This window comes from Neophocaena asiaeorientalis, unplaced genomic scaffold (genome assembly GCF_003031525.2).
Source record: "Neophocaena asiaeorientalis asiaeorientalis breed wild unplaced genomic scaffold, Neophocaena_asiaeorientalis_V1.1 scaffold147, whole genome shotgun sequence".
NCBI classification, from domain to species: domain Eukaryota; kingdom Metazoa; phylum Chordata; class Mammalia; order Artiodactyla; family Phocoenidae; genus Neophocaena; species Neophocaena asiaeorientalis.
This window is the reverse complement of record NW_020173758.1, coordinates 392,183-419,636: the sequence shown is the minus strand read 5'-3', so window position 1 is coordinate 419,636 and position 27,454 is coordinate 392,183. Positions and strand designations below refer to the sequence as shown.

Below are 27,454 nucleotides of genomic sequence, written 5' to 3'. Positions count from 1 at the left end.
AAATAGCTGCTAAGTGGTAGAACTGAGATTCCAACCCAGACAGTCTGGCTCCAGAGTCCATGCCTTGAAAGAAAGAGATAGGAAAGGAAACCAAACTTAGTACTGAATGACTCCAAAGACCAGAATTTCATTTAATCCTCATTTTTAGATAACATCATGTCTGGATTTTCCAGAAGATGGTTGGTCATTTTACCAGGGTGGTCTGTGGGTGCTGTGCCCTACTCACAGTGAAATACTGGAATTTCAGGAGCCTGCTGCCCATAATTCTTGCCAAGTTGTCTGGTGTCAGGAGAATGGGTCCAACCTGCTTTGTGAAGGTGAGCGAGGCCTACCTGAAAACCAGAGAGACTCTCAGGAAAGTGCTGCCTACTGACCTTCTGAAAAATAACTCCACAGCCTCATTAAAAATCTGCTCACTCTCCTTGGTAGAAGTAACTTGACCCTAGATCTCCTCTTCCCAGTAATGGAAAAACGTAACAGTTGAAGCTATAATGGTACAACTCAAGTGCACAATGCCTGGGCACAGAAATGAACAGATTATAGGCATTGTTATAAAGATGGTCAATCTCCCTTACACTCCATCACAATATCCTTTCATTTTCTTCATAGCCTTAAATATTATTTGAAATCATTTTAAAGTTTTATTTTGTACATCTTATGTACTAAAATTAAGGAACATCTCTATCTTGAAGAGCCAGTCCAAATCCCTTAGAAAAGTTCTTAGATGACGCATTAGATATTCAATAAGATTTCCTGAATGATTGAATAAATCAATTTATGCCATTTATTTTCCAGGGATGTTGTGGTCCTGTGCATGATAAGGCCTGTGAATGACTGATTCTACTTCCCTTTTTCTATCAGGCATAACCCATTTGAAATCGCCCACCTGCCTGCTCTCTTAGAGAGGACTGTTTTCCCCTCCTTTGCCTAGACTCCCCAGCAGCGTTATGGGACAGGGGGAAGTGAGGCCAGGGTTGGAGAATGGGAAAGAGGGGATTGCTTTGGGCCCTTTCTTTCCCTTAGGTTCCAGCTGCTACAGTAATAGTTTAGCGGTGGCAGAATGAGGATGATTTATCCGGATGATTGTGACCTCAGAGAATAACTAATATGTGGACACTCATCCCAGCTCTGAAACAAATCATCAGAAATAGCACTCATTCATTCATTTATTCATTCAACAAATATTTATTGAGCACATACCACGTGCCAGGCACTTGATCTGTACTATCAGGAATACTGTCTATATGAACGAATAGATCACTCCTTTGGATACATCCTATAATCCACAATCTGATAAGTAATAGATAATTATCATAAAGTGACTGCACACACACCTGAAAACTGGATGTGATAAATGAGGGGCAGAGAGTGTTAGGATTTCATCAGTTTTTCTGTGCTCTTATTGAGATGGAAAAATAACATTAAAGGCTAATTGCTACGTTTTGGCTCTCTGACTTTTCTCCGTGCCTTATTTTCTACTTTGTTTGCTTTAAGTAAATCTTAGCGGTTTTTCTAACCCCACCATGGTAACCTGATTTCTCTCCTTTCCACTAACTAGGGCAAAATGAAGGCACATCTATTCCGTTCCAATGCATTGTCACAGCCTCCATTCACTGTGGGCCAGGTTCTCACTAACCTATGTTTAGGTGACTACCAGAGTCTTCACACTGGTCTCTTGGCATTGAATCACTCCCACTACCATTTTACATACCACTTGTAGACATAATATTTGTGCCCCTTCTTCATAGTAACAGCCACAGTAGAATTTTACATCTACTTGTAAGTATGTGACTGAAGTCGGCCTCCTCTACTGGACTGTAAATTACGTGGGGACAGGGATAGAGTCACACTTTGCTCACCCTAATATTTGTAGTGCCTAGTCCAGCGCCTGACAAGTATTATAATAGACACGTAAGAAATATCTATTGAGTAAATTAATATTATTTTAAATATAGATTCTTTTTTTCTTATTTATTTCTTGGAGTCCAGACTCTGCTTTACTCAAGGTCAAAGTCTTCTTAAACTAAACCCAAAAGTCCCAGCTTGCTGCTAATGGTCTTCCATTAACCACACTCTCATTCCCTTCACCTTTAAGGGGTACTTCTGCTCAAAGTAGGCACCTCCCTTTCCTATCTTCAAAAAAGTGCCGTGGGTGTTTCCACTCCTCTGCACTTGCTCATGTTCTTTCTATTCCAAACCACTGGTCTGTTCTTCCAAATTGTGTGACAAATAGTGACCGTTGTATTATTTCCAAACAATTTGGGTTTCAAAAATATCCTAGAGAAATCCTTTTAAAAACCTTCACCTCCAGAGCGGCCATGAGCCAGTTAGTGACTCCTGGATGTGGTAGCACTAATTTTAAAAATTAAAACAAAGTTTGAGAATTTAAATCAATTTTACCTGATTAAGCATAAAATGTACCTACCAGGTGGTCCCATAATAAGGTGAAATAAAATTTACTTTTCAGATTTTGTTTGTTCTTATAAAGACTATGAATGAAAATGTGATCACTTCCTACAACAATTTATTTACGAGACCATTTTTTGCTGTCTGTTTTAATCTAAACACAGCTCGTGAGCCTCTGTTGGGCTTCCAACAACACATTATAATTTTTAAAAGTGTTCTGTTATCAAACGTGGTGAGGAAACTCTCGCATGTAGTGCAGTTTATTTCAAGCTAAGCGAGGAGAGTGTTTTTTAAAGGAGAGCGTGGACAGTAGTATCAGATCCTGGAAAGGTCAAGGAGAATGAAAAAAGGGCAGTCAATGTTAGTGACTCTTCGTATTTACAGGCATTTGCAGAAGAATTTTTAAGTATCTAAAACCAAAATGCATACTGAACATTTTTTCCTCTTCCATAGACAGGGGGAAAAAAGACTCATTCAAAATAACTATATAGTAAAATTCTTCTGATTTTGCAGTCCCTGTTTTTGTCACCAAATAAATTTAGACGATTAAGCTTTTTTCTCCCAAAACTATGATGTCATGGCAAGGGTATCATTAAGTATAATATATTGTAAAATAAAGCTGTACAAGCACAAAAAGCATGTAAACCATGCACATACACACTCAAGAATTAAAATTACCTCAATAACTACACTTTATGTAGTATAAAGTAAATTGTACAGAAAGGTAAGGAGTTTGAAGATGGAGGATCTAGGTTTTGATTGAGTCCCCAACACTCAGTACTGCCTGAGGTTTTCAACAAATTACCTATCTGAGTTGCTGTGAAGAGTAAAGGAGTTCACACACGTAAATTTTTTTTTTTTTTTTTTTTTTTTTGGCGGTGACCTGCAGCTTTCGGGATCTCAGTTCCTCCACCAGGGATGGAAACTGGGCCCTCCCGCAGTGAAAGCAAGAGTCCTAACCAGTGGACCGCCAGGGAATTCCCCTAAAAATGTAAATTTTAAAAACATGATGTGATGCTGCTGTGAATTACATCATGAATTTGCCAGTGTTGTGAGAACTGGATTGTAAGCTGGAAAGATCAGAGGCGTTAGTTCTAAGCGCTCTCATCTACTGAACATTTACTACGAGCCAAGTACTGTACCAAGGGCTTTCATAAGTTCCCTCATTAGTTCTTCACACCTACCCAATGTAGTAGATATTGTATTAGGTGGAACCATGGGAACTAGACATTTCTGTAGATCAAAAATAGTCGATTATCAGCGATGTCATGTAGTTTAAACTATCATCTGCTGAGACTGGGAGAAAGTGAAACACAGAGACTAAGTGACTTGTCTAAGTTAAAATAACCAGTACCTGGCAAAGTCTGATTTGCAAGCCATACGGGTTTATGTCAGTGACCAGTGTGCTATATAAATCACCAGCAAGGAGATAAGTTCAATAGATTAGGAGGTATAAGCTTTATTCAAGTATTATTTGCATGGTACTAGAGAATACGAAAAAAGTCAAGAAATGATGCCACAGGAAATGCAGCCTAAATCAAATGTTTACATTAATTAAAATAGCCCATGTTTGTTCCTGCTTCTGGGATTACCCTTATCTTCAATGAATTCTTAACTTCATTCAGCCTACAAATATTTACTCAAGATCAGGCTCAATTTCTAACCTCTTACACCCCTCCTCTAATTCTTACTAACTGGAATTCATCTCTTTTTAATAGCATTTTGCTTTTTAGTATATCTGATTACTCTCAACAAAAGCAAAAATTTGTTGAGGAATGCTCAATAAATGTTAAATTTGAGGTTCATACCAAGTCTACTACATATGAAATTTAATAGGAGTAAAGAATCACAACCACCTGTAAGGGAATGGGTTATATCTTCCCTGATCTCACCGGTTTAAGCGTTCTCTTTAATCTGAACTCATCTGGAATCTACCATATTCTTATATTATTACTCATTGTTTCATACGCTTAGGCCTTGTATCTGTAACTGGAGTTTAAGCTTCTCAAGGGCAGAGATTGTCTTATTCTTTGACTTCACACACTGGCCAGCAAATAGTGTGAATCAATAGACCTTTAATTAACGGACTTGAAGAAAAATGAGCACTTTGGGGGAAAGCCCTTGAGAAAGGAAATGAACCAGCAAGTGGGCAGCAAAGCAAAGTTGAAGGAGAAGGGAGCCCTTCTCGCTTAATGGGAGCCCTTCTCCCATTAAGGCTCGCTTCTGAGAACTGAAACCGGCTGGTATTTCAATGCCTCAGTAACTTCCCTTTTTTTAATTTAAATTTCTTTATTTTGGGCTGCGTTGGGTCTTCATTGCTGCGCGCGGGCTTTCCCTAGTTGCGGCGAGCGGGGGCTACTCTTCGTTGCGGAGCACGGGCTCTAGGCGCGCGGGCTTCAGTAGTTATGGTTCGCAGGCACTAGAGCACAGGCTCAGTGGCTGTGGCGCCCCGCTTAGTTGCTCCACGGCATGTGACATCTTCCCTGACCAGGGCTCGAACCTGTTTATATCTGCATTGGCAAGCGGATTCTTAACCACTGCACCATCAAGGAAGCCCCTAATTTCTGTTTTTAAAGAGATGGCTAGGAGTATAACCAGCGTGACTGCCGGTCGGCTGGGAGGTGAGACCTCGAGCGCAGTCTGAGGTATTAGGTGGAGGTGGCGCGCCGCCCTCTGACCGACAGGGGGAGCCCTGCCAAGCGCCGGGCCCCAGGCAGCCGGCCCCGCCCCGCCCCGCGCGCCCCCAGCTCTCTGCTCTCTCCGCACTGCGCCAACCCTCCGCCTGGCGCCACGCCGGCCACAGGCCGAGGGCTAATCACCCGCGGGCCGACGCCCCCGCAGCCTGGTCGCTGCGTCCCCCCGCCCTGCCGCGGGACTGGTAACTGTTACGAAGCACTTTCTCCGCCGCGATTTCTGCTTAGTCATTGTCTTCCAGGAAACGACTCTTCAGTTGGGAGTCAACTCTCCCGCGGCGGCCGCAGTAGCAGGAGCCGCAGCCACCAGCGCGTCCTTCCCGGACCGCCGCTCCGCCGCCGCCCTGCCGCCTCCCGGCCTCCCTCGGGCCCAAGCGCAGGCCGGGGTCCCGCCGCGCGGGGCGAGCTGCCTCGCGCTCTGCTCTCCGGCCTCGGGCGCCGCGTCCTACGGGGGGCCTCCTTCCCCGCCTGCTTCCCCGGCGCCGCCGGGCCAGGTCCGTCGGCTGCTGCCATGGGCTTTGGCGCGGGCCAGCACCCTGCACCTGCAGACGGGGAACCTGCTGAACTGGGGCCGCCTGCGGAAGAAGTGCCCGTCCACGCACAGCGAGGAGGTGAGGGTGGCGTGCGTGCCGGCGGAGGCGCAGGGCTCCTGGGGTAGGCCGCGCGGGCCGGACCGGGCGGCTCCGAGAGGCGGGGAGGCGCTGGGGGGGGAGGGCGGGTGGTCGGGCTCCGGGCGCGCAGTAGTCGCGGGAGAGGCGCGCACCTGGGCTCCGCCCGCCGGAGGAGGCTGGGTCGGCTGTCGGCGCGATGTCGCATCCGAACCTACTGTTGGGGGCACAGCGTCTTTAAAATTTCGGCAGGTGCATCTTCACACCCAGTGCCGCCTCTGTCAGTGCTCTTGATTGTAACTTTAGTAGGAATCAGAATCCTTACCATATTGTGTCCAGGATGCAGCTCAGTTTGTCTCTCTTGTTTTTTTTAAACTACCCTCACTTGTGCTATTTCTCCCAAAGATAAATACTTCTGTGTTTTATACTACACCTTTAATTTTTCCAGGGCTGATGGTTCAATACAGCATTTTGCACGTAAATAATACTGGGTGAAATTTTCTCTCTTATCTCACTCAACACATGCTAAAGTAGTCGTTTTCAGTTTGTCTGCAAACCCAGTAAAAAAAAAAAAGCATTTTGCCTTGGCAGTCCAATTCATGTTTTACACACACACACAAACACACGAGTTTCATGAAAAGATTTTAACTCTTACTATATACTGTGTATTCTGATTTTTTCTCTTTAATTTTTTAAAACTTGATTTCTTAATGCAGTAATGAGTCACACTCCACAGTTTAAGAAACATCGTTCAAAAGATGAATTGTGATTTGTGTATATTACTTTGGGTGCTGCGTAAGAGGGACTCAAAACTAAAGAAACTTGAAAACGTTTGAGAAAACTTGAAGATATGATAGCATATGTAGAGAAAACATGACAGCTTGATTAGAATAGAGAGGCATGTTTTGTTTCTATGTAAAGAAGAGCTTTGTAGCAACCAGAGCTCTAAATGGGATACACTACTCGAAACAGTTTAACCTCATTGAATAAAGAAACTGAATAAATCACTCATTATTGAGAAAATTTGCACATTGGGTAGAGAGAGATCATTAAATTTCCTAAAAGGTCTTTTCTAGTCTAATGTTTGGTTGTTGTTTTTTTTTTAATTATTCTATGATCTCTGCCCAGATTTTGTTTCACTAGAATTTTATGAAATCAAATCTTGTTTTTAAAATGGGCCATTATAGGACTATTCTGACCAGTTATTTGTTGTTAGGGTATTTGATCATGTAGCATTTTTTAAACTCTTATACAACCCCAGATCTAATGATACACTAAATTATCATGACACTCATCTTCCATGATACTTTGTGATGTGTGTATAATAAGAATGAAAAGAGCAGAGAACAAAAAAGTACAAGGTTAATATTCAGTCAATATAGATAACATATAAAAAATTTAAAATCACTAGGTTTGTGATATAGTCAGTGAATTTATCATATTATTGTAACATTGGGCTGTTCCATGATTTGTCCTGACAGAAGGGGGCAAGCACTCTGAAAATATACTTATCTTCATGAATTGAGAAATTCATCGGAAAAGCCTTATGCAAATTAACCATCCTTCCAGAGGAAAATTTCTAAAAATTCTCCCATGATTTGAGCCGTAGCACCCCTGATAGAATTCTTAACTTCTAGTTGGTCCTGCTGCCTTAATTTTTCAAAGAATATTGACTTGTAATTCTGTCTAGAATGATTATCAACTTATTTTTATCTACTGACTTAAATTTGATTACAAATATACCTTTCATAAAGATATAGACCCTGTAAATTGGATTCATGTGGGTTATTGTGGCTAGCACATGAATTGCTGTTGTAGACTATAAATCTTAAACAGGTGACTCTGAGCTCTTAAATTGATAAGCCAGTTGTCCATTGTAATTACCTGTACTGAGATATAAGCAATAAAGTGCTTGTGTCAGTTTTTATCATAAACAATCATAGATCAGATAGTGAGTTCAGAAGTTTAATCTCTGTTGTTGGTATTAGGAAAGTGCTTTTGCAATTCAGGGCTGTACTTCTAGTTACTCATTTATTTTTTCATTGATTGTCCACAGAATGCAAAGCACTGTGCCCTTGGTATTTATAAGGCAGTGATTTCAAACTGCTAGTGTTGGCTCATTTGTGTTATCAGTTCAGTGAGTCATGGAGAAGCGTATTTTTTTTCTAACTCATAATAGAAGCCCTCAGAGTATCTGGCATGTAGTAAGCATAAAGATTGCTTTATGAATTTTTGTTGTTATATGTGTGTAGGTCCTTACTCACTGTGTCTTATTATTTTGGACCACTATTAAATAAGTTGGAAATACACTGTCATAAGAGATAAAAGATAAGTAGACACTTTAATGAATTAACAAAATGCTATAATGTTAGTGTAATAAAATTGTTTGTTTATATAAGAAAACATTGAAGACAGATGGAAGGTCTACCTAACTGTTAGGAAATGACTTAAGGACTGACTTTATGCAAGTTGACTTCTGCAAGATACGGATATAGTGGTTTGTAGACTTTAGAGTGCATTTTGATTACTTGGATGCTTGTTAAGATGGAAGTTCTGCTGCCCTTAGAAAGTGATTCAGGAGGTCTAGGATGCAGCTCAGGAATTTGAACTTTTAATAAACACCACAGGTGAGTCTAATGTAGGAATTTCTTTGGCCACACTTAGAGAATCATTTGTTTGCCTTTGAGGAATATAGCATAGTGGTTGGTTAATGTTAATTCTAGTCAGGTTGCCTGGGCTTGAAGTTCCTCCATTTATAAACCTTATTCTTGAAAAATTTTTTTGTTTCTTTATGAATGCTTTTACGTCTCAGAAGTTTACTTAAATTTTCATTGATACAAAAATACCTTTTAAATAATTAGATTACTGCTTTAGGTCAAGAACCTTTGAGAATTAAGAGTAGGATAAAAACGGGTCTAAATCAATCTTTGTTAAAGGATGCAAAAACCTTATAGAATTAAAATTTTTGTATGATATTTACTATTGATATGTTCCTTTTCCTAAACAGACTAATGCAGTCTTATTGTAGAAGTACAGAAAAGTGTAGCATATGATTAACAGTTTCAAAATGCACTTCTTTTGCAGCTTCGAGATTGTATCCGGAAGACCTTGAATGAGTGGAGTTCCCAAATTAGCACAGATTTGGTCAGGGTGAGTGAACTGTGAATGAAGAAATCATGTAATAAGCAGGAAATTAACTTCCTCAGGTTTGATAGGGAAGTCAAACAGGCAATTAGCATGAAACTTATTGTGGTTGATTTGCTGAGGTGGGAGTCTGACCCAGTAGGCTTAAGCATGAAAGAGAAAATCTGACTCTAGTCAACTCTACAACTAGACAAGCTACTAAGAGTCCCACCACAGTTTTCTCAAAATGCGTTTTGTTCCAGTTTATATTTGGTCTAGTAGAGGAATGACTATCAAACAATTTGGGTTAGTAGATTGCTTTGATAGACTATAACACAAAATATAGCCACTAAAAATAATTTTTTAAGTATCAGTTTCTTATGAAACAGTAAAGAACTGTGTTTCATTGAATGTCAGTATATGGCCATTATCATAAATGTTAATATACAAAACACCTGTCTGTAAACCACTCTTCAGAATCCAACTTAGCCAAAGGCTTGTAACAGATTACATAGACTATTTAAAAAGTATGGAAGAGGACATATGCTGAAAATAAGTGTTTCCTTGAGCATACTGCAAGTTTGTAACTCTGTGGCTGCTAGGCAGACATTAATTAATGTCTTCTATCTGTCTCTTTTTCTGAAGTGACCATTCATCTGTGCATGACTTGTAAATAGTTAATATGTGCCAGGCATTGTAATATGATCAAGAATCATGGGAAAATCCTCACCGTTTACTTTGTTTTAATCTTGTAAATGTGAGTTAGTATGTTTCTGATTTATGTGTACTAATATTTTATCATTTCACTCATTAACTACTCATTTTTATGCATTGGAATCGCCTTTACTTTTTTTCCATTGCATTCAGAAAAAAATATATTTTGGCTTAAAATGTTTGTGATTGATATACAGGAAGTGTTTTAACATGTCAGTATCCAGAAGGAAAATATTATTTACTTTTCATTGGTTTCTTTTCTGAGTAAAAGTGTTTACTGTGTTAGTGGTTCTAACTCCTCACATACTGCCCAATCTGCTTGTTTGTTTATTCGTTTGTTTTTGATCAGACATCCCTCTGAGTATCTCATCAAAATGGGACACTTTTTCCCAGAAAATGGACACACACACACACACACACACACACACACACACACACACACACACACACACACACACAGCACTTTACCTTTATTTCAGGGCTTTGCAAGTGTTATGAAGCCCATCTAGGCCCTTCAGGTAAAGAACTCTATTGTTTTATGGGTTCTCTGCTTCTAAAGAGTGTTATGGACAATAGAAAATATATAGCTAATCAGAAACACTAATTTTATATTTATTGTAAATATCATGTGTTTATTATAGGAGTTTCCAGATGTCTTGGAATGTACTGTATCTCATGCAGTAGAAAAGATAAATCCTGATGAAAGAGAAGAAATGAAAGTTTCTGGTAAAGTCCAGCCTTTACAGTTCATTTTGTTAGACAGTGGATGATAGTGAGGTTTTGTCAAGCATGGGACTAAACCTTTCCTTACTTCTGGTAATGATAACTCAATCACTAAGTGTGGGAAATGTAGAGATTTTTTATAACATAATTTTAAAGTCAGCTTTAAAAAGGGAGTTATAGGAGGTCACTATTGGCTACTTCAATGGAGTCAGAATAGAACTTCACCTCTTCATTTTGTTCTCATTAATTTATTTGTAGGACATCAGAGCAGTAGGAAGAGTAAGGTGTAGGGAATGGAAAGAATAAAGGGAAGACTTAAGAGCATTGCCCACCTAAAGCCAGCATAAGCCCTCCCTTCCTGGTGTGATACTGCTAAGCAATGGCTGAGGTTGCCTGGGAGCAGAGAAAGAAGTCTTGGCAACAAGTTGCATGAAGAGAAATCAAATACATACTCTACCCATTCAACAAAGATGAAATGACTCCTACTTTCCAGAGATAATGCTAAGCTCAAGGAATTAAGATGTTCTTGTCCTCAGCCTACAGTCAGCATAACATAGCCATTAAATGCTTGAGCTTAACTAAATTGAAATTCCTGGATGTGCAGATTACTGACTGATATAATCGGGGGCTAACAAATGATTTAACCTCTCTGAGCTCAGTTTCCTCATCTATAAAATGGGGATACACCTGTTTCACAGGCTTCTTTGTAAGTTAGATGAAATAACAAAAGAAGCACTTAGCATGGTGCTTGGCACGAGTAAGTGCCAGGTAGCTGTTATTTATTACCATTTGTGGTTGTGTTGTGGTTGTTGTTATTTTATTATTACTCTTATTAGGATGAACATGTGAGATGAGATAGGGCATTGTCTTTTGACTCTAATAATAATAACTACCATTTGTTGAATCTTGCTTTATACCAGGCACTGTACTTGACACTTTATGCTTGCATTTCTTCATATAATTTTCAAAACAATTCTACAGGGTAGGTTTATTATCCCCATTGCACAAGTGACATTAAATAACTTGAAAGTTGGGCTTCCCTGGTGGCGCAGTGGTTGAGAGTCCGCCTGCCGATGCAGGGTACATGGGTTCGTGCCCCGGTCCGGGAGGATCCCACATGCCGCGGAGCGGCTGGGCCCGTGAGCCATGGCTGCTGGGCCTGCGCGTCTGGAGCCTGTGCTCCGCAACGGGAGAGGCCACAACAGTGGGAGGCCTGCGTACCACAAAAAAAAAAAAATAAAAAATAACTTGAAAGTTGTTATACAGCAAGTAAGTGGTTGAACCAGGAATCCATCCAGGTATGCCTGACTACAAAACCCATTTCTTTCTGTTAATTTCACATTATTATTTGTGTTGGAAAGGACATCAGAGCAACATTTCTCTGTGGTTGATTGCAGTTCATCATGGTGTAGATCCATCTTGGAGCTCTTACAAGTTGTCCTCAGTTCCTGGAAGGCTTGAGGTTTTTGATAAGTATCAAGAGCTTTCCTCTCTTCACCTACCTAAAAATGCCTCATCTTTCAGAGAGAGGAGACCATTTCAAATGGCACAAATTCATGGCCAGAGGGATAGTGATGGGGAGGGTGTTCACAGAGTATAATTACAGGAGCTAAGGCTGGGGCAAAGTGGTAAAGATTGACTGTCACCTGGTAAGGAAGTTGTGATGGCATTTAAATAGAGAAGTAACAAATAAAAAAAAAAAAAAAAAAAAAAAAAAAAAAAAAAATAGAGAAGTAACATGAGGAAAGCAATGTTTTAGGAGGATTATCTAGCAGTAGAAAGGAAATGACAAATGTAAGAAATGTTGTACAAGAAAAATTTGTTGTATATGTTGAATGCCAGGCACTTTACATAAGGGTGTTTCATTAACCCTGTTTTCTCTCTATTCCCCTTTCTGATTTTCCTCTTTGCTTTCCTATTACTCCACCTATTTGTTGAGTAAATTTAGATTTTTGAACAGTGAGTTTACATAAAGTAAATATATACATATAAAGCTGAGTTGAAATCAAGCCAAAGCCTCAATTTCATAAATATGAAAAACTACTCAACTTTCCTGATAAGCAAAGAAATGCCAGTTAATGTGGTTCTGGGCAGGTATATTTTGTACCTATCAAATTAGCAAATATATATATATATTTTTTGTTTCATTTTGTTTAATAGCATCCTATATTGTTAGGAGAGCAACTCCTAACTTTTAGTGCTCTGGTAAACTGGTACAAGTCTTTTATAAAATAGTAGGTAAATAAAATAGAGCACGACTCACAAAAAACAGATCCTATTCTTTGACTCATAGTCACATTTCTGACGGTTTGTCCTTGGGAAATGCTTCAGGCATAAAGTTGAAAAAAAAGTTAACATAGATGTTTATTTCAGTAACAAAAAACTGGAACTAATCTAAAAGTCCAAAAAGTAAGAAATCATTCAGTAAATTATACCCTATCAAAATTACAGAATAATGTTCACCATTAAAAATGAGTGTGTAAAATTATTCATTAAAAATACAAAGTACAGGGAATTCCCTGGCGACTCTGCTTTTACTGCTGAGGGTCCAATCCCTGGTTGGCAAGCTAAGATTCGACAAGCCATGTGGCCAAAAAAAAAGGAAAGAAAAGAAAAATCCAGAGTACTTAAAAATCTAAACAGTAATTGCTTTTGGTGATGAGACTATTGGTAGAGCTTTTTTTGTTTGTTTGTTTGGGTTTTTTTTTCCCCCCTACTCCTATAGGTTTTCCTTATTTCTAGAGTGAATACATTACTGTTATGATGTTTTAAAAAATTAAGATAATACTGCATAGAGATGTAAAAATATTTGTTACATAAGGGTAAACCGAGTATGTGGAAGTAGAAAATATATACTCTGCTTTACATGACCAAGAACTTGAAGGTAATGTCGTCTAAAAATGAAAATGATTGTATGCAATATTAGGAGGGTAGGATTGTGGAGTGTTTGTTTGTTTTTGGTTTTTGGGGTGTTTTTTCAACTTTCTTCTCATTATAAGCAATTCTAATTTAGGCTTTATATAGACTTTAGTTTATTGGAGAAAATAATATGCTCCATTAATGTTTAATTCATAAAAATATACACTTTTAATGTTTCTATATTTATCTGCCCTGCCTTCTAATAAAGGGGAAATTAATATTTGCTTTTTTGTTTTGACAATCAGATTATTGTTGGCAACTAGCATATAATTTTAAAATTACAGTGGAAATATACTTTTAGGTCTTAAAATTAAAACTATAAAACAATGCAACTAGGAAAGGAAAAAATTCATTCAGGATTATCTGTCATCTTAGTATTTTAGCAGTATTACTACTATGTAGTAGAATGTTACTCAAATATAGTAATCTGTTTTGTTTTCTTTGTCACCCAGCAAAACTGTTCATTGTAGGATCAAACTCTTCATCATCAACTCGAAATGCAGTTGACATGGGTAAGCAAAATTTCAACTTTATTTTCATGTGGACTTTAAATTAGTGTAGGTGTATTAGTTATATCTTGTGTTCAGGTCCAGGTTAAAAAGAAAATGAGCTCATTGCAATTTTATCTTTTAAAGTTCTAGCCTAATTTGTTAAGGCTTCTCTAGAATCACATCAACTTATGTAAGGTCATATTTTGATATATAAAAGGAATGTGAAAGATGTAACATAATTAAATGTTAACTATATGTTTAGAGATAGAAATTCTCCTTAATCATATTCTTAGCTCTTTTAGTACTACAGGTGAAATATCAAAAGAATAACCACAAGAGAAACAAGCATTTTTATCTGTTTTCAGCACTTGGTTAGGTTACTATGGCATTATAGTTACTCAGTGTTTTTTATTTTAAAATATCCTTCCAGTATTTATATACATTGAACAGTTAACTAAATAGCTCTTTAATATAACCATGGAGCGAACAATAATCATTAAAAATAAACTCTTAAAATTATTTTTATAAAAATTAAGAGATTATCTACATCTATAAACATAGATTAATATATAGGTGAAGACCATAAATTCAGTCTTTCACTCAGAGTCTCAAGCTTATTCTTTGCTCTGACTACCAGTTATAGACTATTAGGTCAGAAGCTACCAAAAAGTCCTGGGGCCTAGGAAACAAGGAGGCCTGTTCCTCAGAAAGAGGAACCTGTAGTAGTTGTGAGCTTCCCCAGGAATGAGGCAGGTCAAAGAAACCCACATATCTGCCACATAGACCAAGTAGATGAATGGGCACTTTATACTTTTTTAAAAGATGGAAATGTTCTAAATGACAGGTAAATTATGAAACCTAATGAAATAATCTGTTTTGTAGAATACTAGTGAACTATATGGACAGAATTCAGTGGGGTACTTAAAGGACATTAGAAGCAACTTGTTTTTATTATGTAACAAACATTTATCCTCTTTGTGTTTTCCTTCACATCAGCCTGTTCAGTCCTTGGAGTTGCACAGCTGGATTCTGTGATCATTGCTTCACCTCCTATTGAAGATGGAGTTAATCTTTCCTTGGAGCATTTGCAGCCTTACTGGGAAGAATTACAAAACTTAGTCCACAGCAAAAAGATCGTTGCTATAGGTACCTCTGATCTGGACAAAACCCAGTTGGAACAGCTTTATCAGTGGGCACAGGTAAAAGACGTCTAGATCACGAGCACTCCAGGAGGAGCCTGTCTTTTACAGTCTTTGCTGCATCCCATTAAACATCATGCACATAGTGGACACCACTGTGGGGTGACTGTTCCAAATATGGGAGTTTTGAAGCAGGCTTTGACAATAACACTAGAAAGTGTGTGTTGAAGCATTCATAGCCAAATGAATTAAGGCTCTATCCTTCAGTTTTAATTATGTGATAAAAATATTGTGTTTTCCTTCAGGTTTTATTAGTCCATGGTTCTTATTTCCTAAGTGAGAGAATATCATATATAACAAATATTTTGCTCTGTTATTTAAAGATATATAAGACCTTCTGTTCACAGAACTTGATGTGGAGATGGAGTCATAAATCAATCACTGCCACTCTCTAGCCTAATAACCTATAAAATGATTAGGGAACTTGCTTACAAGTAGTTTACTCTCTGTGTTTTTCTTTATTCCTTTGCATTTATAATCCCCAGCCTTTTCATTTTCTTACGGGCAGGAAGACCCTAGAGAAAAGTTGCCCGTTGTCACTTTGGCTTGGTGATAGCCGGAATGTGGCTAAGATCCTGTTGGAGAGACTTAGATGATCTGAAATGTATCTATAAATTAACTAGAGCATCTATTAGAAATTACCTGATTCTTCTCTTTTTCAAATGTCTGACTAATAACCATATTGTATACTTCAACATTAAACATACTTATCATTTGTATTTGATCCTCTATCTTTAAGACATATTTCCTTTGTAGGTGGAACCATACCACTTAGAATCGTGTTAGTTTCCAAGGCAGAGGTGTTAGATGGCAGGTTCGAGCGTGAGACTTTTTTAATAGTGTAGTAATATATTGGCTTTTTCCCCCTTGTAGAGCTATTTTTCCTTCCTCTGTTACCACTGAGTCAGAACAGCATACATTAATAAATATATACATGTAAAAGCATTTTATAAACTTTAAGTACTGTAGAATGTGATATTTCATGTGTTCTAAAATTGAATCCTTTTATTGCTTTCTACTTTTTGTAGTACTTAATTTATTGGAGATGTCATTTTTTTTTTTTTTCTCCACTTCTAGGTAAAACCAAATAGTAACCAAGTTAATCTTGCCTCCTGCTGTGTGATGCCACCCGATTTGACTGCATTTGCTAAACAATTTGACATACAGCTCTTGACTCATAATGATCCAAAAGGTAAGACTGAGATTTTCTTTATAGAGATTGATCATGAGCTTTTATCTTATAAGAAGCTACTTGTTAAAATGTAATTTTTAATTGTGTACAGTGATAAGGGTACAATGCTGTCACCTAGAGCTATTCTTAATAGTTAGTTCAAAACATATATGCCTTTATTTTAGTTTCAGAAAGCATTAATTTTGTCTTTGTACCAATGGGAAAAGAAGTGAAGGGGTCATTTCCTGAACTTCCAGTCTGCTGAGGTTTATAAATATTAAGCTACACAGAAAAGATCTTGTAAGATATTCTAAATAGTGTCACATATAATATTGTCTAGTATAGCAAAGACTGCACCAAAGGGCCACTTAATTAAAAAGGATAAATATCTGGAAAAAGAAGCAGATAAAATTCAGTTTGAAACTTAAGCATCTTAGGATAGGTATTTGATTAGATATTTTATTAATCATTGATATCAAGACATATGCTTGATGTTAGTCAGAAACATTTGATTAATGAGAATGGCTTGTCTGCCTTTTGTAGAATAATTTTTATCAACATTTTACAAGATAACTTGGAAAGCTGGGAAGATAATATTTTACACTTTATTAGCAGTCTGCTCCATTTTTGTTTTTTCACAGTTTCTTAGGGAGCAAAGGTAAATATATTAAGCATATTTTACTTACTAAATATACAGGCTCTATGAAACAGTATTTTTGGTATAGTTAAGTGAGAGATATCTTGTGAAAGTTTTAAATTTCCATGACATTTTTGTAGAAGTTCTAGTTTAATAAAAATTCGAGGCAATTATATTTTATAGGTGATTCCTGGAGAAAAACATTCCGTTTTTACTTTCATTTCTAAAAAGACGGCATTATATAGGTGGTTTGATTCAATTTATTTTTAGGATGCTTATGGATAACCTCTTAAGACTTTATACCTTATTAGCAGTCTGCCTCAGCCTCTTTTTTTTTTTTTTACTGTTTTGTAGGAAGTAGAGGAGGAGTTTTGATATTCTTTCTCAAATGCTAGGCATCATGGTAAATGTCTCAGAGAGATTATCTGTAATCCTTACAGCAACTGAAACTAGACACTTTATGGATGAAGAAATAGAGCCTTAGAGTTTAAGAAACTACCCAAGGTCACCCAGCTGGCTTAGGGCAAAGTTTGAACTTAGATCTAGGTCCTGGCTGAATTTGGAGCCTTTTCCCCACCATACCGTACTGTCTCTCTGACTTGAAACATTAGTATTGTAGTATTTCAGACTGAAACTGTACTTTCTTATGAGTTTCCATTTAAATCGTACCAGAATAGGACATAGGGACTTTTCCCCTCCAGCAGAGCTTTCACACATGAGTAATTAGATTCACTTTTTTAAAAAAGGTCATTTTAGTGAAAATCAAAGAATTGCTGTGCTGATTTGTTCTAAAATATAAACGATTGAAATTTTAACTTTCTATATGTTGGCAAATAATATATCATTTTTCTGTTTCCTCATGGGGACTCTTCCAACTGTAATTGTTACCAACAGCTGATGGGTGGTCCTGTACCCCCTTCCACCTCCACCTGAAAAACACTCTATCGTTTTTCCAGTAGGAAAGGAAATAGGAAAAGACTAAGGTGTCTAGTATTTTATTTCCACGTTATCTAAATGTGGGCATGTGGATTATGTGCTAATACATCATCGTTATGGAAAAATATATTGCACATGTATATGAAAAGAGAGATTTAATCCTTTGGGGGGAAGAATGTTTTTGTTTTACTGGTGTAATTTGACATTTGGCTGTCTTTTTAATTTTAATTCTGAACCCTTTAATTAGAATTTATAGTTTGATCCTGCATATACTATAGATGGATCTTCAGACAATTTGATCTGTAATGAATCAATTCTCTTAAAAGTTTTGTCATGTTTACTGATTCTAAAGAGTTAACATAGTTGAATTAAAAGTATGTAGCTCATGAATAGCATAGTTCTCTGACTTTGTGTCAGATTTATTTTTTAAGCGATCAAGTTGTAAAACAGTTAACTCTGCTTGTCATCTAAAATAGAATCTTGTTTATAAGTCACCTAAAGGCCTTCCTCTGTTCTAAAATTACCCTTTTTCTTCAGAAAGGTTTATTTTCCATTATTCTTTGTCCTAGAAGTTGTGGTAATAGTTTAACTACGGTCAGGGTAAAATTGTGAAGTAGGTGATTCTGACTTTGGAACTTTCCCATTTTTATTTGCCTTCCTCCTCTCACCATTCCCATTAAATCTAATCTATACTATGCCGCATTCCCTCAGGGTTAGACAATCTGGTAAACAAATCCACGTTAATGTTACTTTTCCAAGAGCTGTTTGCATTTCATTTATTAAAACTACCATTTACTAGCTATGTGACCTTGGGCAAGTTATCTAATCTCTCTGTGTCAGTTTCCCCCTGTGAAGGGAAATAATATTACCTATCTCTTGGGTTAACATGTGGATTAAAAGAGTTAATAAAGTACTCTGAAAAGTGACTGGCACATGACAATAGCTAATATTTACTGAGCGTTTACTATTGATGTTATTCAAATATCATGGTAGTTCATTTTAGGGCATGTTCTTTGGCATTCCCAAATCATATTGTATAGATGGTCACCTAATCCTTATCTATAGGATTGGTTCAGACCCCAGTGGAATCTTTCCATATTGACTGATTCATTCAAAAGACATTTGAGCACCTACTATGTGCCAGGCATTGTTCTAAGTACTAGAAATACAGCACCAAGTCAAAAATCTCAACCCTCATGGAAATTATATTCTGATGGGATGAGACACAAATTAAGATAAATGTTGAATGTGATAAATGGTGGTGTATGCTATGGGGAAAAGTTGGCTGAGGGAGGAAAGAGTGTCCAGGTTAGGGGTTGTTGTTTTATATAGGATGGTTGGGGAGGCCTCTCTGCTAGGGTACATTAATCAGAGACCTGCAAGAAGGGAGAGAGCCTTGTGGGTATCTGGAAGAAGAGTGCTCAGGGAAGAGGGAGCGGCTGATTCAAAGACTCCAAGGTGGGAATATGTTTGAGGATTTCAGGATACAGCTGTGAGGCCAGTGTGGCTGGAGAAGAGGAAGTGAGGAGGGGAGTGGCAGATCAGAACAATGGTAGAGGGTTTAGGTATAAATGTGGAATTAGAAAATAATAATTTCATCAAGGAGATGCTGATTAAAAGATAACCACTGGGAAAGATGTTTTAAATGATTGCTGGTGCTAGTGAGGATATGGTAAGATTGGCATTCCAATATTATCTATTAAGTGTAAAGTACAGTCTTTCTGGAAAGCAGCTGGCAATATACTGTGTATCAAGCTTTCAGAAAATGTACTTCGACCTTGTCGTTCCATAGCCAGGCATGCATTTTAAGGATGTTCATTAAGTATTATTTTTATTAGCAAAATATTAGGAAAAAACTAATTTTTTGACCAACAAGAAAGTGTATAAATTATATCTATAAAATGTAATATTGGGAGAATTATTAAAAATGCTTTCACAGAATATTTAATTACATGCTTTCACAGAATATTTAATTACATGGGAAAATATTCATAATATAAGTGAAAAAAATAAGCAAATTAAGCTATAACTACAGTATGATTTCTAGTTTTTAAGATATGGCTAGATACATACATATATACATAAATATATACAGAAAAATAGTTGGATGGAAATACATGGCAATGGAAATGGTCCATCTTTGGTTGATAGGATTATGGGTAACTTTTTTTCCTTCCTTGTACTTTCCTGTATTGTCCCTGGCTGTACGTTAGAATCACCTAGAGATCTTCAAAAAATACAAATATCCAGGCTCCACTCACCAGAAATTATGGATTAAACTGGCTGGGTTACAAGTGTAGATACTTTCTAAAGAACTGCCTGGGTCTTTCTGGTATTCTGGTTCAGATTCATAGCACACATTAAGGATAAGTATAATTTATATTCAGTTTTGAGTTGTTTCTTTTGTTGTATTTAAATGCTTACCTACATAGTAAAGTGCTTTTGTTTTCAAGTTTTAACAGTTTGGGTTTTTATTTGTTGTTTGTTTGTTTTAAGAACTGCTTTCTGAAGCAAGTTTCCAAGAAGCACTTCAGGAAAGCATCCCTGACATTCAAGCACATGAGTGGGTGCCACTGTGGCTACTGCGATATTCAGTCATTGTTAAAAGTAGAGGAATTATCAAATCAAAAGGCTACATCTTACAAGCTAAAAGAAAGGGTTTTTAACTACGATTTAGGACCATAACCTACTGACCTGTATTTTCCTTGAATATAAGATAAAATTGAGATGTGTAAAAATCGAATTACTGCCTGTAAATGTGTCATTGAGGCAGATATTCTTTATATTTGACAATATGTTATCTGTCAAGTTTGAATACTTCTCTTGCTTCCATATCCGTTCACTCACATGAACCACTATATTGTTTTTATTAAACTATTGTTTTCTAATTGAAATTGTCTATAATGAAGATACTTGCAATATATTTTTCCTTTATTTTTATGACAGTAGAAATCAAGAAAATTTGTTGTTAGATATATTTTGGCCTAGGCATCAGGGTAATATATATACATATTTTTTATTTCTAAAAAATTCATTAATTGCTTCTTACTCTACAGTATAACTAAGCAATTTAATTACAGTTGTTAAAACAAATACTGGAAGATATTTTTCCTGTCATTGATAAGATGATTATATCTCAGAGTAACTGGAATAGCTGGGACCTACTAGTAGTGTAAATAAAAGTCCTTTCTTCAATATGTGAATGGAAGCTTAAATTTTTTTATTTGTCCTTGCTTGCAGTTTACCTGTAATGATTTAACCTGTATTCTTGTGCCATATTTGCTCTTGCTGTTATTACAAAGACAAACCAAAGTAAATATGTAAAGGAGACTAGGAGCTTTGAAATTATTGTTTGGGGGTTTTATAAAAGCAACTATTGTTACCTCCAGATTCTTTTTAATTCTCGATCTGTCCTTAATATTTTGCTACTCATTCAAAAATATTCAATAAGTACTGAGCACTTACCATGTGCTGGGCACTGTGGGTTCTGGAGAGAGGAGGGAGCACAGGGATTAAGAATCAGTTGAGTAAAATATGCAATATTTGTTCCCCACTAGTAACTGACTACAAGGGACTAAAAGCCAAAAAAGGGGTGAAAAAAATCTTTAATTCAGGATCATGTTGTCTATTTAGATAACTTTGAGACATGGTCTTAACTGTTTAAAATCAAAACAATATAACCCAAACTTTAAAACTAAAAGAGACTGTAGATCATTTAGTATAATTCCTTATTAGTTTAAGAACCAGAAAATAGCAAATAAATAAGCTGTGACCTCTTTGGTATATACTATAGGTCTTTGTAATTCTATAAATTTGTATCTGTAACCCAAATAGTTTGAAAAATTCTTTAAAAATCTCTTGTATCTCAATTAATACATTTAAACCATGTATATTAATACATGGTTTATAAAACAAAGATAATTATATATATATACACACACACACATACATAACATACACACACACACATATGTAACTAATGTATAAAACTAATTTTGCCCAAGTTTTTTCAACTTAGGGAAAAGATCTGTGGTTCCATATTCAAAATAAATACACTAAAAATTGATAAATAAACAAATAAGACTCTTTTCCTGTTCTAAGTAATGTTTTGTGGTTTACTAGTTGGATAATTTGATCATTAGAATTGCAATGTGAAATCAGCTGATTTACCTGCTAAAACCTTAGACTTTGAGCTTCCTAAAGCCTTATGTATAGCCTTTATATTAATTGTATGTAATGTTATTAAATGTATATAGTTAACTTTTTAATTTGGAAATGTACAACATTCTTTCATGTAATGTCAGTCTTTAAACAAATGCTCATTTTAATTTAAGCCTATACAGTGAATTGGCCAAGATATTTTAAGAGGGCACTTTAATATCACATTTATTATTTTTTAAAACCCTGGACTTACAAAAATGGATTGTTTGAAAGGTCATTCTGAAAATAGAAAAAAACGTATGTTGCTAATACATCCAGACTTCAGCAGGAGCTTTTTCTGTGTTTTTTCCCTAACTCTTGACAAAGTAGCAAGATTATAGATTCATTTTGTGAAGGGGATCATGTGTGGCTTTTTTTTAATGAATTTTTTGTTTGTTTCGCTTCTATACCTTTAATTTCTGTTATTTAATAACGTTTTCTTTAAAAAACTGATTTTTTTAAAGGCTTTCTCTTCTCTAAGCTGATAATCACTTCTTTTTTTGGTGAACTATCAGAATGTAGTGAATGCTTTTCAAGTATTTAGGGACTTAATGTTTAAAAAGCCATAAAATAGGGTGATAATACTACCAAATAATTGCTTAAAGCTGAAAGCTAAGTTAACAATAGTGTATATAACAGATATGTTTTCTGGGGAGATGTGTATCCAGTGACCCACGGTATAAGTTTTTTTCCAGTAAATATGACAAGAAGCTTCAGCTTGTTATTACATGTCCAAAATACACTGGAGCCTTACTTTAACACAATGTACTGTAACTTGGAATTTTTTCTGTGATGAGTCTGTTTTGAATTCTCGTCTAAGAAACCGTAGTCAACAAAAGGACCAAGGTGTCTTACAAAATATGTTCACACGGTGTACATTATGAAGACCACATTGTGCCAGTATGGTAATAGAGAATTAATTTAGGAATAGCCAGTGCTAGAACTTGAATCACAAATAATAGCTCATAATTTTTCCATTCATGGGAAATATCATTTTAGACAGCTGTGTGAAGTGGAAAATGAAGTTATTCTATTTTGAATGAATGATTCAGACTTCCCTACCAGAGCCAAGTAGTAACTGAAATAAGGATCTTGATTTTCAGTGATAAGGGTCTAAGTCTTAATTATGTTTCTTTTTAGAGCAGATTTTCTTTCTAACTTTTCCACCCAGATTCAATATTTGGGAATGTAAGCAGTTGATATATATATTGTGTGTATATATATATATATATATATATATATAGTATATTGGCTGACAATTCATCTTTCTGCCAAATGTACATTTAGAGAAATTTGAAGTTTTAATGAGAATTTAGTCCATTTGTGTTTTCATACTCAAATATACCAACTTACGATTCCAAATCTATGTTTTTCAAAGTTCCTAACATACCAGAACTTGTACCTGCCATTTTCCCATAAAGTTGGTGGCAGGATATGTCAGTTTTATTTTTTTTAAATATGTACTATAATTTTTTTTATAGTTTTCAGAGTTAGAAATATACTTAGGAGGGGAAAATGTTTTAATTAGATAATTCTACTTTTGTGTGTCTTTAGTAGTGTACTCTAAAATGAAGGCAAAATATAAAGCATTATTAAATGATTATAAGTTTTTAATTTTACCTATTTATGAATTTAAATTGTGAGTTGTATATTTTTTAATTGAGTTGTTTTAATAGTTGTAAGCATCTTGGAACATTATATTGGTTTTGAACTATTTAAACTCAAACTGAGTATGGTTTGAAAATAAATTATGAAAAATAATGAAATACCAAGCCATAAAGTTATTCATACATTCATTCAACAAAGATGTATTGAATTCTTGCTATGTACCAGGTAGTGTGCAAGGTGTTGGCAGACAGAAACAGAGATGAAAACAGCCCTATCTTCAAGGAGCAGATAAGTATATTTTGGGGGCGAGAGAGATCTGTACATGAACAAGAGCAATAAAGGGCTGCATCTGTTAATGACAGAAGCAGTGAAAAGGGAGTGGGGTCATGTGGAAGGAATGGGACTGCTGGGAAGCAGCATAAGGACGAGAAAGGCTCCCCTGCAGGAACTAGCCTCAGAGTAGGATCGTAAGATGGGGTGGGGGTATGCCTGGTTTGTAAATACATTGATATTGAATAATGAACAGTTTATATGTAAACTTCAGAAATCCTGTGAAAACACTTTCTTCAAGAGCTTGTTCTTGCCAGATAGAAAGGAATGGCTTCTAGTGAGACAAGAGTAGGTAAGGTTTGAAAAGTCACATTTTATAAAAGAGAGACAGAAACTTGCCCCAATCCCCTAAATATATTAGGATATAGCTTATGTGGTTTCACTACCAGAAAAGTCAAACAAAACCTTAATATGTATCCCTCAGCAATGAATAAATGTATAAAGTGTCATACAAGATTTCGGTCTGTGTTTTGGTCCATTATTTTAAGAAGGTTCATGTTTTACAATAAGCATTATTTATTTGGACTCAGTTCTATTTCCTCTGTTCTTTGCTCACTGTTGATTCTTGCCCCCTACTCCATTTACATTTACTTTTTTCTTAAGTATATCCTTAGTAATTCTTTCACTGAAGGTCTTTGGGCAGTAAACCTCCTAGGTCTTGTTTGTCTGAAAATATCTTTATTTTATCAACAGTCTTAAATCATCATTTGACATTATAGAACTCTAAGTTTCCAAACACTTGCCCTCAGGATCTTGAAGATAACATTCTGTTGATTTCCAGCATTTATACTCTTGCAAATGAAAACCTGGATTTTCTTCCCTAGAAATAATCTGTTTTTCCCTCTGGTCACGTTTTTTTCATTTGAATTATTCTATTCATTTTTATGTGTATGAAATTAGAATAAAGAAAGAAAATGAAAACGGGCTTCTGAGTTTTCTGATAACACCAAAAAAGTAATCATAAAGGAAAATATCAATAGCCAGATTTAATCAAAATTAAAATCTTCTGTTCTTCAAAATATACTTAAGAAAACAGTGTATTTTGAAAATGTGAAAATGTGAGCCACAGACTGGGATGAAATATTTGTAATATTTCTCATGAAAAATAAATTGGACATAATCAAATTTTTTAAATTGCACTTCAAAAACACCACCAAGATAAACCATAATGGAAAAGAATGTGAAAAAGAATGTATATATATATTTATATATATAACTGAATCACTTTGCTGTGCAGTAGAAATTAATACAACACTGTAAATCAACTATACTTCAATAAAATAAATTTTTTAAAAAACTTCAGAAACACCATCGAGGAAGTCAAAAGGCAACCCATAAAATAGGATAACATATTTGAAAATCACATATCTGATAAGAATCTTGTATCTGGAATGTGTAAAGAACTCTTACAGCTTAAGACAACCCAATAAAAAGTAGGCAAAACGTTAGAGCATATTTTTCTCCAAAGAAGACACGAATAGTCAATAAGAATATACAACATGTTCAACATCATTAGTCATCAGGGAAATGCCAATTAAAACCACAATGAACTATCACTAAAATAGCTAAAATTTTAAAAAACTGTCAGTACCAAGTGCAGCAAGGATGTGGAGGAAGCAACTCTCATAGTGCTGTTGGGACTGTAAAATGGTATCGATACAATCACTTGGGATTTCTTACAAACTTAAACGTGCATGTACCATGTGACCCAGCAATTCCACTTCTAGGTGTTTACTCAAGAGAAATCATATATTTGAAATAGCCATATATGAATGTTTATAGCACTTTCTTCATAATAGCTGAAAACTGGAAACAACCCACATGTTTATCAACAGTTGAATGGATAGTTGAAGTATAATCAGCAATAAAAAGTAACTACTGGTATACAAAATAACATGGATGAGTCTCAGAAATACAGTGAGTAAAAGAAGCTGGACATGAAAATACATAATTTCCTTTACATGAAATTTTTAGAACAGACAAAATGAATAGTGACTGTAGTATCTGTTGCATCTGGGTACCTCAGGGCTTCTCAAAATGTTGCAGTCAGGGTCATCTGGGACTCCAGTCTCTCCTGTACGCTTGATTGAGGTTGGTCTGCTTCCAAGCTCGCTCGTGAGGTTGTTGGCTGGACTCAGTTCCTCTCTAGCCAGAGGCCTCCCTCACTTCCTTGCCACATGGCCCTCCCCGTAGGGCAGCTCATAACAAGCACAGAATGAACAAGTGAGAAATCGCAAGATGCAAGCCAACTTTTTTTGTAACCTAATCTTGAAAGTGACACCCATCACTTTTGTTACATTCTTTTCATTATAAGTCACTTTTCATTATAAGCCCATACTCAAGGGTATGAAGACCAGAGGATAGGATCATTGGAGACCATCTTACCCGTCAAACTTAGTTTAAAAGTAATGTTTTCTATGTAATAATGCAAAATGTACTTTTAGAAGGCTTATGCACTAAAACGCTCATCTTTTGGTTAATGCCTAAAATTCCAGAGAGATTCAACCCTATAAGAGTTTTAGTTAGCAAAATATAGACAGTCATGGGAGAGTTTCCCTTTGGGCCTGTGTAATAATTACTGTGTTTTTATACTGTATTTTCCCCAAATCCACTTTGGGTAAAGAAGAAAGCAGGTAAAGAAGGTAGAGATAGGGAAACATGGCAGACCTGGTAAGCTCGCATAAAACAAAAAAAATACTTTGCAGTTTTGCCCCTGATCAGCAGACCAGCTCAGTCTTCTTATATTATGAATATGTACTAACATTTTAATTTTAGTATTTAATGTTTGTTTCTTGAACTTTTTAGATTGTAAATATTTGGGAGTGGTTTTTTGGTTTGTTTCATTTTAAAGGGGCCATGCTTGTAAGTGAACAGTACACACTGGTGTTATACTCTCCCAATTTTCTACACCCACTCCTGTGATCTTAATTTCTATTTTCATGCATTTGCTCATGTTAAAGTTGTCATATACATTAAATGAGTTAATGTATGTAAAGCACTTAGTACCCAGCATACAGTATGTGCTCTACTATTACTATGATTGATGCTGTTGTCTCCACCACCCACCTCCAGTTGCTTCATCTTCCTTCCTCTACACCACTCCACATCCTCTTCAGATTTAGCCCGTCTTCTGTTCTTTCTCTTACCTACTCTCATTGCTACTTGGCCCTACTAAAACTTCTTTTTGCTCCTTACCACATTCCCCATGACAGTCAATCTAAACTTTTCTCATTCTTCTGAGCAGATGAATCACCTTCTTACAGAGATTGTTATCTACCTCAAATCCCCTCCTTTTCTTCCCCCTTTAATTTCCCTGCATTTATAGTCTCCTCTCTGCTTCAATTATCAACTCTTCCCTCTTGCCTCAAAGGAAGGAGCATTCTTTTGTGGCTAATTCCTCCATCTCCATTTTTTAATTCCATTCTTTAGTTGGGATTAGGCTTGCTGCAAAACACAGAAAACCCCCAAATAACTGGTTTAAAAAGAGGTGTTTTTCTCAGGTGAAACAGCTCCAAAATTAGGCTATTTAGAACTGATACAGCAGTTCCACAACTTGTCAGAAACTCAATTTTTTTCTTTGCTACTGCTCTGCCATCCTTAAAGCATGGCCCTCATCTTCATGGCACAAGATTGCTGCTTGAAAACCAGGGAACACAACTTTCCACAGAGTGAAATGAAGTTAAAGAAGGCAAGGAG

The 27,454-nt window shown here is 36.2% G+C and overlaps 1 protein-coding gene across 1 annotated transcript; it reads left to right on the top strand.

Moving 5' to 3' along the window:
* The first annotated feature begins 293 nt into the window (after positions 1 to 293).
* On the top strand, positions 294 to 24,214 carry GCLM (glutamate-cysteine ligase modifier subunit). The gene is made up of 8 exons (XM_024751243.1): positions 294 to 317; positions 5,342 to 5,710; positions 8,792 to 8,857; positions 10,186 to 10,270; positions 13,639 to 13,698; positions 14,674 to 14,876; positions 15,954 to 16,068; positions 20,117 to 24,214. The coding sequence occupies exons 1-8, from the start codon at positions 294 to 296 to the stop codon at positions 20,284 to 20,286; spliced, it is 1,092 nt and encodes a 363-aa protein (XP_024607011.1). The 3' UTR covers positions 20,287 to 24,214.
* Positions 24,215 to 27,454: the final 3,240 nt, after the last annotated feature.